The sequence below is a fragment of the Chiloscyllium plagiosum genome, chromosome 18, assembly GCF_004010195.1.
Source record: "Chiloscyllium plagiosum isolate BGI_BamShark_2017 chromosome 18, ASM401019v2, whole genome shotgun sequence".
NCBI classification, from domain to species: Eukaryota; Metazoa; Chordata; class Chondrichthyes; order Orectolobiformes; family Hemiscylliidae; genus Chiloscyllium; species Chiloscyllium plagiosum.
Window position 1 is genome coordinate 24,109,520 of NC_057727.1, and position 14,669 is coordinate 24,124,188.

At 40.0% G+C, this 14,669-nt stretch overlaps 1 protein-coding gene across 9 annotated transcripts in view; it reads left to right on the forward strand.

The window, feature by feature from the left end:
• Positions 1 to 7,394, forward strand: part of tsen2 (TSEN2 tRNA splicing endonuclease subunit) — a 29,429-nt gene extending 22,035 nt beyond the window's left edge. For 8 of the 9 annotated variants that reach the window (XM_043707957.1, XM_043707956.1, XM_043707959.1 and 5 more), the window contains 4 exons: positions 3,549 to 3,585; positions 3,696 to 3,807; positions 7,027 to 7,116; positions 7,240 to 7,394. In XM_043707957.1, coding sequence (XP_043563892.1) covers positions 3,549 to 3,585; positions 3,696 to 3,807; positions 7,027 to 7,116; positions 7,240 to 7,299 — 299 coding nt within the window. In that variant the 3' untranslated portion in view covers positions 7,300 to 7,394. Of the gene's footprint in view, positions 1 to 3,548; positions 3,586 to 3,695; positions 3,825 to 7,026; positions 7,117 to 7,239 lie in introns of all 9 variants that reach the window. The other variant, XR_006314284.1, reaches the window with a different exon arrangement.
• The last annotated feature ends 7,275 nt before the right edge of the window (positions 7,395 to 14,669 follow it).

Below are 14,669 nucleotides of genomic sequence, written 5' to 3' on the forward strand. Positions count from 1 at the left end.
TGCTAGACCCATCCATTTTCCCCCTATTTAAATCTCAGGCCCTGCCCCCTCACCAGTCCTGATGGAAGGTTATGCCCAAGACCTTGATTCTTTTGCTCCTCAGATGCTGCCTGACCTGCTTTGCCTTTTCCAGGGCCACACTTTATCAACTTCTTATCTCCTGTGGTGCACTGTAATGGAATCACAACAATATTTGTCATTGCCTTTTAACATCCGGAACATGTTTGAATACTGATGAAATCTTGCTGCCTTCTTCAGCAACAATTCTGTGTTGTGATAAACTTCCTATCACAACTGAAGCAGCAGAATCTGTCACAAATTCTGACAATTTTGGGGGAATGCTGTGTTTTCTGTTTTTATTTCATATTTCTAAGATTTTCAGTGGTTTATATTTTCTAATCATATCCTATTTTGCTGTGAACCGTCTCAATCTTTTTTATTGCTGTTATGGTAAGTTAACCATATTTTCAGTAAAATAATCAATAATGGAAGTTGGAATTTCATGATAGCCATATTTAAATAATGAATAATAGGAGACTTAGTAATTGACTACTTTTCTTATATCCTGAATCACCAACTTTTTTTTATATGTGACTCTGTAATGACAAGTTTTCTTAATTTTTACTTTGTTTAGGTCAGTATTTTCTGAGGCTTAATGGAGCTCTGTATCAGAAGGTTGAGAGTTCAAATCCTGGTGCAGACAAGTGCTCTGTTAGAGGTGCTGTCTCTCTGATATTAAACTGAGGATCCAGCTACTTTCTCAAGTGGTAATATAGTATTCTGTAGGACTATTTCAAAGGGTAGAGTTATTCTTCCTGGTGGGAGAAAGTGAGGTCTGCAGATGCTGGAGATCAGATTCAAGAGTGTGTTGTTGGAAAAGCTCAGCAGGTCAGGCAGCATCCGCGGAGCAGGAGAACCGACATTTCAGGCCAGAGCCCTTCAGCAGCTCCTCGGATGCTGCCTGACCTGCTGTGTTTTTCCAGCACCACATTCTCGACTCTTATTCTTCCTCATGTTCTGGAGTATATTTGTTCATTAACCTGATTATCTATTAATATCACATTACTAATCATTGGGAGCTTGCTGTGCCCAATCTAGCTGCTGAGTTGCCTCAGCAGTCAATCAAACTGATTGGTATTGGTACTGATGCCCTGGTGGACTTCAGGTGGTACATAATTGCAAATCTTTCATTTTCTCTGTGCCACTGATCAGCCAGTAACCTAGCAACTGCAAATATATGTAAACTGCTCCCAGCCACCTGGATGCAGCCTCTATTTCTATTGTATTTTTATACAAGTCTTAATTTTTTAGCAGCATTTAAGATGGATTAAATAGTCTATGCCCACATCCTCTGCTCTGTATTGTATCCTAATTTGCTGCATTTGGAATTGAACCAACCAATTGACTTGATTGAAATAGAGAACCTACTGAAGGGACCTGAAAGGCCCAAACCTGCCCTACACCATTCTTTTGACAGCACATTGTTTGTATCTAGCAAAATGACTGTCATTATTATTGTAATCCAATATTCCTTTGTATCAGAAAGGTTGTGAGGCATGATAATTACGGCTAAACTGAATACTAACTGAAGAATCGGGTTACATTTTATTTGCACCATTCATTAAAAGAGTCATTTGATTACCTGGCACATTATATACATCAGTGAGATTTATTGCAAAAGGTTTCTGTTAAATTATTGATGCTAAGCCCGAGACATTTTCTCTCACTTATTATGCAGCTCCGTTTGTTGGCTGTCATGCTTTAGGCATTAACGATCTCTGCTCTCCTAGTCCTTTTTCAGTAGAGATAATAGTTTCAGGTGAACAAGCCACTGCCATTTTAGGATCAGTTAGTGATCCATCCCTTGGTTCCCATAAATCAGAAATGGTCACACTTCGGGTTCAAAATACTGGAGTGTCATTGTGTATTGCTTAGGGTGTAGGTTTGCTCGCTGAGCTGTAGGTTTGATAGAGGTAAAAACAATGACTGCAGATGCTGGAAACCAAATTCTGGATTAGTGGTGCTGGAAGAGCACAGCAGTTCAGGCAGCATCCAAGGATCAGCGAAATCGACGGTTTGGGCAAAAGCCCTTCATCAGGAATAACAAACCCCAAGAACCCCATCCAGGACAAACATAAATAGAAAGCAGGAGACAACAGCTTCGCTTCACTCGGAGGTCGCCACTGATGATGTTACCTAGCCAGGTAATGAAACGTCTGGAGATCAAATCTACAGCTCAGCGAGCAAAGCTACACCCTAAACGTCAACCTGAGCTACAAACCTTCACAAACCTTGCAATTGTGTATTGCTCTCAGCTCCATGACTGATGGATTGATAGGCTGATGCATTGCTACTTAGAACATAAACTGCATTGTGATCGTAAATATGGCCCTGAGTATACATTTACATAACAGTTAGTTTCATGCTATTGCACATCTTTCTCTCTTTTTGATACTGTATATGTTCTTTTGTTCCTGTTTCATTCCATTGATCTTGTTGCCTTACTCAGAACAAAATGTAGTCATTTAGATAGCTGGTGTCAGTATCTGTAAACTTGTCATCATGTGCTTTGGTATTGTCTACAGCCTGTCATTTACACCTATTTTTCATTCAAATCTCTCTTTTACCACCATTAGCACTTTCTTGTCTTTTGCACTGGGCATCCTCACAAGCAGTTCCATTCACTCCTCCTCCCTCTGTCAGCAGAGTAAAAACACCATTTCCCAGACCCTTTTAGTTCTGAAGAAGAATCATTGGACTCAAAATGTTAATTCTGTTTCTTTTCTTCACAGATACTGGCAGATCAGCTGTGTTTCTTTAGCATTTTTTGTATTTATTAACAATGTAACAGGTTATTTTAATTTCCTATGAAATTAGGATTACTTTTGGATGGTTAGTTCTTGTATGTTTATTTAGTTGGCATTTTAGCCCTTCTTTATGCATTCTTACAATTATCTCTTATTGTGAACATATTGTCTCTGGAAAGTTATCCATACAGAACACAATTTAGGAAAAAAGTAACATGTTGCTTCAATTATGTTTTTTAAAAAAAATGAAATTAACAAGGACCATTTTTCTTTGATAATAATTCACTGACATAGCTCAGCACTTGCCCATGTCAGGTAAGTTCTGTGTATTTTATAGAGAAATTCATATAGCACTAGAAGAGGGCAATGTACTTGTTGCATAATATTAGGTTAGATTCCCTACAGCGTGGAAACCAGCCCTTTGGCCCAACAAGTCAACACCGACCCTCCGAAGAGTAACCCACCCAGACCCATTTCCCTCTGCCTAATGCAGCTAACACTATGGGCAATTTAGCATGGCCAATTCACCTAATCTGCACATCTTTGGACTGTGGGAGGAAACCGGAGCATCTGGAGGAAACCCACGCAGACACGGGGAGAATGTGCAAACTCCACACAGACAGTCATCCAAGAATGGAATTGAACCTGGGACCCTAGGCTGATCCAACTAAACAAAATTAGAATATAGTGCTTTCCTGTACTAGATTTCAAAGTGATCTTGAATTTTCTTTGTTCTTTTAGTACTATATCGAAAAGGACCTCCATTTTATCATGCAAGGTATGAACAGTGTTTTTAAAATAAGTACTTAGAGCAGAACAAGATGTGTATACAAGATGTTTATACATATTGTCCAATCATTCCAATGATATTTTTCTCTTTGCCTGCAGTTATTCAGTGGTAATTGAAATGCTTGACAACAATTATCAGGGTTCACAACATAGGCCTTTTACGTGGAGATCTCTTGGTGGTTTAAGCCGAACCACTGCTAACGTTTCTAAGGTAAAGGTTCTCATAAGGTACATGGCCTGAAATTTAATTTATGTCAACATCCATAGAATCTCTACAATATAGAAGTGGGCCTTTCAGCCCATAGAATCCACCAAAAAGCATCCATCCAGATCCACTGCCCCCACACGATCCCTGTGGCCTTTCATTTCTCAAGGCTAATCCACCAGGCCTGCACATCCCCAGACATTATGGACAATTTAGCATGGCCAGTCCACCCAACCTGCAAATCTTTAAACTATAGGAGGAAACCAGAGCACCTGGAGGAAACCCACGCAGACATGGGGAGAATGTGCAAACTCCAGACAGTCGCCCGAGGCTGGAATCGAATCAAGATCACTAGTGCTGTGAGGCAGGAGTACTAACCACTGTGCCACCCTAAACCCTGTCCTCTTCATTCCGCTATTCTGTGATGATATTAAAAGTTCCTGATTTTCTCCCATGGTTTCAACTGTCACTTCTTGTGGATTGTAAATTTTCAGTGAGTAGGCATCTACTTTGGTTGTTGAAATATTTGGCAATTCCATGATAGTAAATTGCATTTGTAACAAATGAGCAAAATCACTATAAAATGAAAGAAATTTGGCATTGAAATAGGTCATTTTAACCAGTGTGGATCTTCGCTGGGACAATCCAAAACTCTTAAATCGCTGGGTTTAAATATGTATCTTCTGTTCCCTTTAAAAGATATAGTGGGACACCTCTTCCATCCCCCCCCTACCCCGTCAACTACTGCTTGTAGCCAAAGCCATCTCATGCTCTACTAGCTGTGTGTCAAGAAATTTCTAATGACTTCTCTTCATAACAATTTAAAAATAGTGTTTACTTGCTGTCCAAGAGTGGCACTGGGATTTTGTTTTTGTTCACCCATATTCTGTTTTCAAAAGTAGTTCATTAATTGTCAGTCATTTTTATTGGCCTGAAATCATGTAGGTTGCCATTTACATGGAAGTGAAAATAGTCCCACATCTCACATATTCTCTTATCTGACTGTTATTGCTGATGTCATTCCGATGGATCTATGCTGTACACTCTGTGTGTAATGCCCTTTTCTCATCCCTTAAATTCACATAACATTTTTTCTACAGCCTAATGATATAAATAGATCAAAGTCCCATTAATCTTGTACTCTCTTCTCTTATTTGTTTAACCCTAAATGCCATTTCATTACCTTCAGATTTATCTGCATGGGTACTTTTAAGGAAACCTGCATCACATTTTCTTCAACACATTTCAACGTCTATATGTGGAATGTATGCTTCCTTTGTGGGTGGCATGGTGTCTATGGTTAGTATTGCTACCACACAGCACCAGGGACCTGGGTTCAATTCTAACCCCTGGTGACTGTGCAAACTCTACACAATCATTCTCCCCATGTCTGCATGGATCTCCTCCACGTGCTCTGGTTTCCTCCCACAGTCAAAAGACGTGCAAGTTAAGTGGATTGGCCATGCTAAATTATCCATTGTGTCCAGGGATGCATAGCTTAGGTGGGTTAGCGATAGTCAATGTGGGATTATAGGGATAAGGTGGGGAAGTGTGGGTATGGGCTGTTCTTCAAAAGGTCACTGCAGATTCAGTGAGCCAAATAGCATCATGGGGATTCTATGATTCCTTCTTATCCCCATTGAAGTTCTTCACTAAATTTATCTGCTTCATGTTTTGCCAATTTTGTTGATGTATCTAGAATCTTATGAAGTCTTTCCGCTATCTTTCTTGTTCTTCTCATTAGAACTGCTCAGATTCTAATAATTATTGCTGCCAAATTTAAATTTATCTGCTAAATTTTTAATTGATCATTCGTATTTGAACATATTTTTCCAATTTATAAAGTCATAGAGATGTACAGCATGGAAACAGACCCTTTGGTCCAACTCATCCATGCTAACCATATATCCTAAGTTAATTTAGTCCCATTTGCCAGCACCCGGCCCATATCCTTTCAAACCCTTCCTATTTATGTACCCATCCAGATACCTTTTAAATGTTGTAATTGTACCAGTCTGCACCATTTCCACAGATTGTTCATTCCATACATGCACACCCTCCACTTCTCACCCTAAAGCTATGGCCTCTAGTTCTGGATTCCCCCACCCCAGGGAAAAGATTTTGTCTATTTACCCTATCCATGCCCCTCATGATGATATTATAAACCTCTATAAGGTCACTCTTCAGCCTCTGACGCTCCAGGGAAAACAGCCCCAGCCTATTCAGTCTCTCCCTCTTGTTTAAATACTCCAACCCTGGCAACATCCTTATAAATGTTTTGTGAATCCCAAGTTTCACACCATCCTTCCTATAGGAGGAAGACCAGAATTGCACGCAATATTCCAAAAGTGTCCTAACCAATGTCCTGTATAGCCGCAACATGACCTCCCAACTCCTATGATTTTGTGATGCTTTTAAATTTGAAAATACTCTGAGAAATAGAGACAGAAAGTCATACAGCATGGAAACAAACCCTTCCGTCCAACTAATCCATGCCATTCCTAAACTAAACTAATCCTACCTGCCTGCGCTTGACCCGTATCCCTCCAAATCTTTCTTATTCACATATTTATCCAAATGCCTTTTAAACATTATGACCATACCCTGCATCCACCACTTCCTCTAGAAGTTCATTCCACATACGAACCATGCTGTTTTTTAAAAAAATTATCCCTCGTCTCTTTTTTTTTTAAATCTTGCTTCTCTCACTTAAAAATATGCCCCCAACTATTTGGAAAATACCAAATAATATTGCAGAACAACTGACCACTGTATTCTTCCCAGCTGCAACATTTTTTTTTAAATTATACCTTAAACCATTTTTATTAACTGTTCTATGATTTTGCATATATTTGATTCAACATTAACTGTTTCACAGTGATTGGCTCGAATGTATTAATATTCCAAGATATGAAAGACATTTGCTGGTAATTTCCTTAGAGATCAAAATAAGTAGAAAATGTCTATTTTTATTTTTGATCTCCAAACAAAAGTTGTGTGCTAATTTTCTGAAAGAATTGTGGGAATTATTATAAATACATATGGGTCAAGACATCTCGGAAGGAGAAAGGTGAGCAAATGTATTGGCTGATACTTGGTCATTTTGCCACATTAAATTACTTGTCAGGCTTTGTCATTTTATATATCCAGCATTTTATATATTCTAATGCAACAGTTTTTGATTATTTTAATCTTGGCATTAAAACAGCTTCTTTTTTGTTCTAGGAGCTTCTGTTATGCTATTTAATTAAACCATCAGATATGACCGATGAGGAAATGGCATCACCTGAGTGTATGAAGAAAATTAAAGTTCAGGTGCAGTGGATTTTCTTTTGTGTTATTATCAGTGGACAATAAAACCAATACAGCCATAATGTTAGCTTTAATTTTGTTTATGCCATTGCATTATTTCAGACCCAATTTCTTTTTGTATTTTAGGAGCTAATTGTAAGCCGTTGGATTTCTTCCCGTGAACGCACTGACCAAGAAGAGTTGTAGCATATTTTAAAATATTAATAAAGTAGATTAATAGGAGCCAAATAAATGTGCAAAACTGGATGAACAGTTGAAGTTAATAAAATTATAAAGGTGAATATTTTTGTTTGTGATTCTATTATTGAGTATTCCATTATTCACAGTGCTGACTCTTTAAATGCCAGGATAGTTCAACTGTTTAAAAATTATTTGAAAACAAACCTTCTGTTTTTAACAAAATGTAGTTTTAATAAAAGTCAAAATAAATGTGCCAATTTCAACAACCGATCTGAATCCAAAATGGTCAGTTATATATAAGATGGCACTGCTACCTCACAGCATCAGGGATTTGGGTGCAATTCCGGCTTTGGGCAACTGTCTGTGTGGATTTTGCATATTCTCCCTGTGTCTGCATGGGTTTCCTCCGGGTGCTCCAGTTTCCTCCCACAGTCCAAAGATGTGCAGTTTAGGTGAACTGGCCATTCTAAATTGCCTGTAGTATTAGATGGATTAATCAGGGGAATGTGTCTGGGTGGGTTACTCTTCGGAGGGTTGGTGTGGACTGGTTGGGCCGAAGGGTCTGTTTCCACACTGTAGGGAACCTAATCTAATCATATGCAGTTTCAAGATGTTGACTTTCTGTCCTCTGTTTAATCCTTGTTTTGATGAAAACCTGATTTTTTTTTCAACTATGCTCAGCACAGTGTCTCAGTGGTTAGCACTGCTGCGTCACAGCGCCAGGGCCCCAGGCTCGATTCCAGCCTTTGGCAACTATCTGTGTGGAGTTTGCACATTCTCCCCATGTCTGTGTGAGTTTCCTCTTGGTGCTCCAGTTTCCTCCCACAGTCCAAAGATGTGCAGATCAGGTGAATTGGCTAGTCTAAATTGCCCATAGTGTTAGGTGCATTAGTCAGGGGGAAATGGGCCTGGATGGGTTACTCTTCGGAGGATTGGTGTGGACCTGTTGGCCAAAGGGCCTGTTTCCACACTGTAGGGAATCTAATCTAATCTAATCATGCAGAAAAGCATCCAGTGAAACTATTGATAATGTAAATTCAAATTGAACACATAAACTGAACTGCAGAAATCACCAAATTTAAACTGCATTGTGATGTTAAAACTTTAATGCGGGACTTGGCAAGATAACGGCTCAGCCTAACAGCCAAGGCATACTGGTGTTTTTTGCCATCCCTGGCCAACTTATGTGGTGGAATTATTAGTAAAACCTTACAGAACACATATTTGTTAATATTTGGGAATGGGAATGACGCCAAAGGGAAAAAGAGCGAGCATACAGCAGCAGGGAGGACACTCTCTGCAGCACAGGTGTACCAGGTGGATGGTCTTTGTTGTCTCTCCCCCATTATTTTTGTTTGTTCTGTTTCTCTTTTAGTCACAAGTAGGGGTGACATGAAGCCAGGGATGGGTGGAGCACTCATCCTGACTTGGTCTTTTTTCCGTTAATTTAAGGATCATCTCCTTGTTTTTTTTCTGGCCTAAGGCTGGAGCACAGTCCGGGTTTGAAGGAGCTCTGAAGGGGGGGATGGGTAGGGTAAGTGCCCCCAATGGGCAGGGGAAAGTGTCCTCCATTCAAGGTTTAATAGTTGGTTTTCTTTGTAGTTTTTTGGTAGTAATAGTTGTTTATAGTTATGATAGAGTAGTTTTGTATATATAGTTCTTCGACTCTGAGTCTTTATTTACTTATGCTCGGTGCTTTGTAAGCAGGGTTCTCCCTCTGAGGGGTTCAAGGGTCTCTGAAAGTGGATATGGCTAAGTGTCTTATTAAATGGTGCACCTAGAACATTAAGGGAAGTCATTCGCCTGTTAAAAGGAAAACAGTACTTTCTAACCTTAAGAGGGAAAGGGTTGATTTCACTTTGTTGCAGGAAACCCATCTTGATGATGGGGAACACCTGAAATTACAACAAGGGTGTTATGACCAGGTATTCTTTTCATCCTTTACTACTAAAGGTAGGGGATTGGCAGTACTCATCCAGAAAAATCTTCCGTTCACATTATTAGAGCAGGTGAAAGATGAGCAGGGACGGTTTGTTTACTTAAAACCCTGATACATGGGGAGGAATATAGCATTTTAAATATCTACTGTCCTCCGGCACATGCCCTCAAATTTTTGATTAGTGCTTTCTCTAAGTTGAGTGCTTTGAACACGGCACATTATTATAGGGGGGGGATTTTAATTGTCTTTTGGATCCGACAGTGGACAGGATTCCTTGTGGGCCCCCAACTATTTCTTCACAGGCCAAGCAAGTGGTTGACTTATGTGAGGCGCTGGTGGATATTTGGAGAGGTCTTCACCCCACCGGCAGGGACTCCACCTTTTTTTTTAAAACCCACATAAATGTCACAGGAGGGTTGACCTCTTTCTAGCACCCTCGGCCCTTCTGGATTCGATTATGAGTTGTAAAATTGGGAATATAGCTATCTCTGATCACGCAGCAGTATATTTGTAGGTTAAGGCCAAGAGTGAAGGGCTAGGTTTGCAGCACTGGCGTTTGGACCCTTTTCTCCTTTAGGATTCCAAATTTGTGGAATACATTTTGAAGGAGTTTCAAGAATTTTTGACTATCAACTCAGGCACGGCTAGTAGTCCGTCTATGCTATGGGAGACTGCTAAGGCTATTTCCTATTCGGCTAGCTAGAAACGACAGAAGGAGGAACAGCAGCGTCTACTTGAGATGTGGTTGAAAGCTGCCGAGGCAGCACATTTTGCTCGGCCTTCGATGACTAAGCTACAGCGGATCACAGCCCTTTGGGCTGCCTTGAATTCAATACTGACACAAAGCGCAAACAAAGAACTTGCTTTTGCTAGACAAAGGCTGTTCGAATATGGGGATAGGCCAGGGAAGTATTCAGAATACCTGACTGGGAAAAGGCATACTCCCCAATCCATTACTGCAATCAGAGACACTGCCGGGGTCCTTACATACGATGCCAAAAAGATTAATGAGGCTTTTAGGAGCTTTTACTCTGAATTGTATTGGTCTGAAGGTTGCAAGGTCAGGAGGGCTAAAATGGAGACCTTTTTTAAGAACTTGGACCTCCCAGGGGTAACCTTGGACCAGGCCTCTCTCCTTAATGCCTAGCTGCCTCCATATTTCTTGAACAGTCAAGGGGGCAACTTCAGAGTGGGAAAGCACCTAGCCCTGATGGTCTTCCGGGTGAGTTTTATAAGGAGTTTATAGGGATTGTCAGGGCCAATGTTGGAGATGTACAATCACTCCTATATGCATGAATGCCTTTCACCATCTTTGAGAGAAGCTAATATTTCCTTAATACTTAAGAAGGGGAAGGTTTCTGAGGATTGTGCCTTATACAGGCCCATCTCTATTAAATTCAAATTTCAAGATTCTGTCCAAGATCCTGGTGCTGAGATTGGAAAGGGTGTTGCCCCATATTATTACAGAGGACCAGACAGGTTTTATAAGGGGCCGTAGGTTCTCTAATAATATTAGAAGGTTGCTGAATATGGTCCAAGTTTGTCAGCAATGATCGATTCAGGGGTTGGTGATTTCCTTAGATGCAGAGAAAGCATTTGACCGGGTGGAATGGCCATATCTTTTTTATGTCTTAGAATAGTTTGGGTTGGGTGGAGTCTTTGCTAGGTGGGTGGAGGTTTTATATCGCCACCTTCTGGCCGCGGTCATCACCAACTGGGTAAAGTATGGGAATTTTAGGATTGGTAGGGGTAGTCGGCAAGGCTGCCCCCCTCACCGTTGTTTATGTTGGTGAAAAAGCTGCTGGCAGAGGCCATTCGTCAGAACATCCACATAACCGCTCCGGAAGTGGGATTGAGAGCACACAACATTACACTGTATGCGGATGATGTCCTTCTGTTTTTATTGAACCCAATGACCTCCGTACCCCATTTGATACTTTGCAAAATCGGAGGCTATGCCTTTGGGGAACCTTAAGGATGTGCCAGAAGTTGAAGGTGGCCCTAAGTTCCCTTTTAAGTGGTCATGGGTAGGGTTCCGATATCTAGGCATTTTTATTACCCCCAAGTTTGATCTGTTATTTCAGACTAACTTTGCTAACTTGCTCGACAATATTAGGCGAGATCTCCAGAGATGGGAAGCTCTTCCAATTTCATGGCTGGGCAGAATATCTCTCATTAAGATGAATGTTCTTCCTCCTTTGCTTTATCCCATGCGTATGCTCCCTATAATGTTTCCCAGGTCAAAGCTGTGGAAGCTTATGGAGTGCTTTGGTTCCTTTGTCCGACATCGTGGGCGGCCCCTCATCAAACTTACTAAATTGCAGTTGCCTCAAGGAGGGGGAGGAGTTGATTTCCCAGACATCAGGATGTATCAATTGAGTTCCCTGCTGTCCATTGTCTGTGATTGGGTAGGTAACAATCCAAACTCAATATAGCTGGATATTGAGGTCTCCCAGGTAAAGTGCCCTCTTATTAACCTGTTGTTCATGGATAAGATGAGGACAGTTATGGAACAGTGCCAAAACCCCATTGTCATTAGTACAGTCAAGGCATGGAGGGCGATGTGTCAGATTGAGGATTGTTTATCCAAAACTTCGTCACTTACACCTATAGTCAGCATGCCAGGGTTCCAACCAGGGATGATGGACTCAGGGTTCAAACTATGGGCAGCGAAAGGAGTTTCTAGTTTGGGAGACTTGCTTGAGGGGAAGGTTATGATATCTTTTGAGCAACCGATCTGTAAACACGGGTTGCCCAGCAGAGATCTTTTCCATTTTTTTCAGGTTAGAGATTTCATCCAGAAGAAGACTACACTTCTCACTAAGCCCTATGAGCCTGATACAGAGAGGATGTTGCTACGCTCCACAAGCACCCTTTTGGTTAGTGCCCTCTATCGCCTGCTGGGTGGCATGGCCTCACATTAACCAATTATGTGAGGTCTGGGAACAAGAGTTAGGAGTGGCGATCTCTTCTGAAACGTGGGAGAACATATGGGAGAAGACTCAAAAGATCTCGATCTGTAATAGGACATGCGCTACGCAGTTAAAAGTTGTGCACAAGGCTCATCTGGCACCAGACTGGCGAAGTTTAAAGAAGGGGGCTCTTCAGTGTGCCCAACTATAAAATAAGTGTAGGTACTCTTACCCATTGCTTCTGGACATGCCACAGGCTCCGTGTTTATTGGAGCCCGTGGCGGGAGAGATAGGGAGGATATTGAGGGCTGAAGTCGAAGTAGACCCAATATCTCTCCTCTTAGGTCTACCAAATTTACCATCTTTAGACGGGCATGGGAAGAAACTATTTAATATTCTTGCATACTGTGCACGGAAGAATATTCTGATGAATTGGGTGTCTGAGAACCCGCTGGGCTTCTGGGATGGCAGAAATTAGTAGTGGAGCACATTCCCTTGGACCTTTTTACAAACATGGTGCACCACACAACAGACCATTTTTATAAGACATGGCAGCCCTACATGAGTTATTTGGATATAGGTTTGTCAGTTATCTTAACCAGGGCATTTGTTTAACCAAGATGGTTAGATTTGTCAAGCCCTGGGCCCTGGAGGGAGTCTCCTGAGTTAATACAGGTATATATACAATGCTCCCATTCCTTTGTTTGGGAGCTTTGCGCTGAGCATAGCTATTCTGTATTTTGTAGGTTTTTTTTTTGCTTTTCTTTCATTTTTTTGGTGTTGCTTTGCAAGTGTCAGGGATTGTTTTGTATTATAGGGTAGGTTAGTAGTTAGTAGACAGTAGTTGTATTGTAGCTTGTGTTTTTTTTCTTTTTATTATACTGATATTTGTTATTGATTGTACTTTTCAATAATTTTATACGTTTGTAAAGTTAAAAAAATTTGCTAATAAATATATTTACAAAAAAAAGCTTGAATGCATCACATGTGGCAATGGCAGTGATATCACATTATAATTGCCACTGATAATTAATACTCACCGTTTACAGCATTTATGCATCATGCATTTATTTTTCATGACTAATCCCTTAATTCCACATGGCCACAAAGACAGAGTTACACCAGTTTATTCTGTTTGCTTGAGCACTTAATGGAAACTTCTTGAAAACCGATCTGCCTAATTTAAGCTATGTGAATGGATAGCTGTTGTGGTTGGTGGAGGTCAAATTCAGATTTTAAGCCGTTTAAATATTTATAGAACCATTGGGAAATGAGCATAAATACTGATTTAAAAGTCTGTTCCAATTGAGTATTATTTAACCTGCTGGTAAAAGAATGTGGCTTCAGACAACTGTCCACTAAATTACACTACAGTTATGTAGATGCATTATAAGAATGAAATAATAATATCTTAAACCTTGATTTGCAGATGCCAGTGTTGGACTGGGGTGTACAAAGTTAAAAATCACACAACACCAGGTTATAGTCCAACAGGTTTATTTGGAAGCACTAGCTTTCGGAGCGCCGCTCCTTCATCCGCAACCACCTGATGAAGGAGTGGCGCTCCGAAAGCTAGTGCTTCCAGTTAAACCTTTTGGACTATAACCTGGTGTTGTGATTTTTAATCTTAAACTTTGCATTACTCCATTACGTTTGTAATGAGGATTATTGTATGTGGCATTAAACATTTATGTTTTGTTCAAAACAAATGCAGCAAATTTGACAGAGTAGATAAATCAGTTTAACATTAGTACTTTCTTCAAAAAATTCATCTTAAATATTCCTACAATTTGTATTATAGAGTGTGATCCTGATTATACTTTAGTTAAGTACCAACACATTTGCTAAGCTATTTGCATACAATTAGCCATAATTTTACAAAATATTATTGCATCCAGTAAAAAGATATTTATTTCAACTAATACTTAATATCATGATGGGGAGTTCTTTAGCAGTTTGCATATTTATATCTATATTTCTAGACTTCAGTGAAAGAATTACTTCAAAATAAATTGCTATCAGGTTGGTTGGACAAATGTGAACTACTTTCAAAATAGAATTGGATAAATATCTGGACTTTTAAAAAACAGACATAATAATAGGTAAAGTTTAGCAGAATGGAACTAGCTAAATTGCAGTTATATGGAACTGGCATGGACTTGATAGGCACAATGGCCATCTCTTATGCTTATTAACCATTCTGTGTTCTTGCCCACCTCTGCAGTTCACTCCTTAAGGATACCCTCACTTCTATTATATGCCTCTATATTGCAGCATCCCACCTTACATTATGACCTTGTGCCTTTATGTTTCTTCATTTGTATTACTTTGTGGAAATGTTATGGGATTAACTTCAATATGTATGTTCATAACTTCTAATTCTCCCCAAAACTGTTGAGACATGGCACTTGTCAGAATGCTTTTTTATATAATGTTGTTTCTGACACATTCTCATACCTAACAGAGAAACATATTTTGGTTCCACAAAAGTTCTGAATTAAAACAAAGAAAATTACAGCACAGGA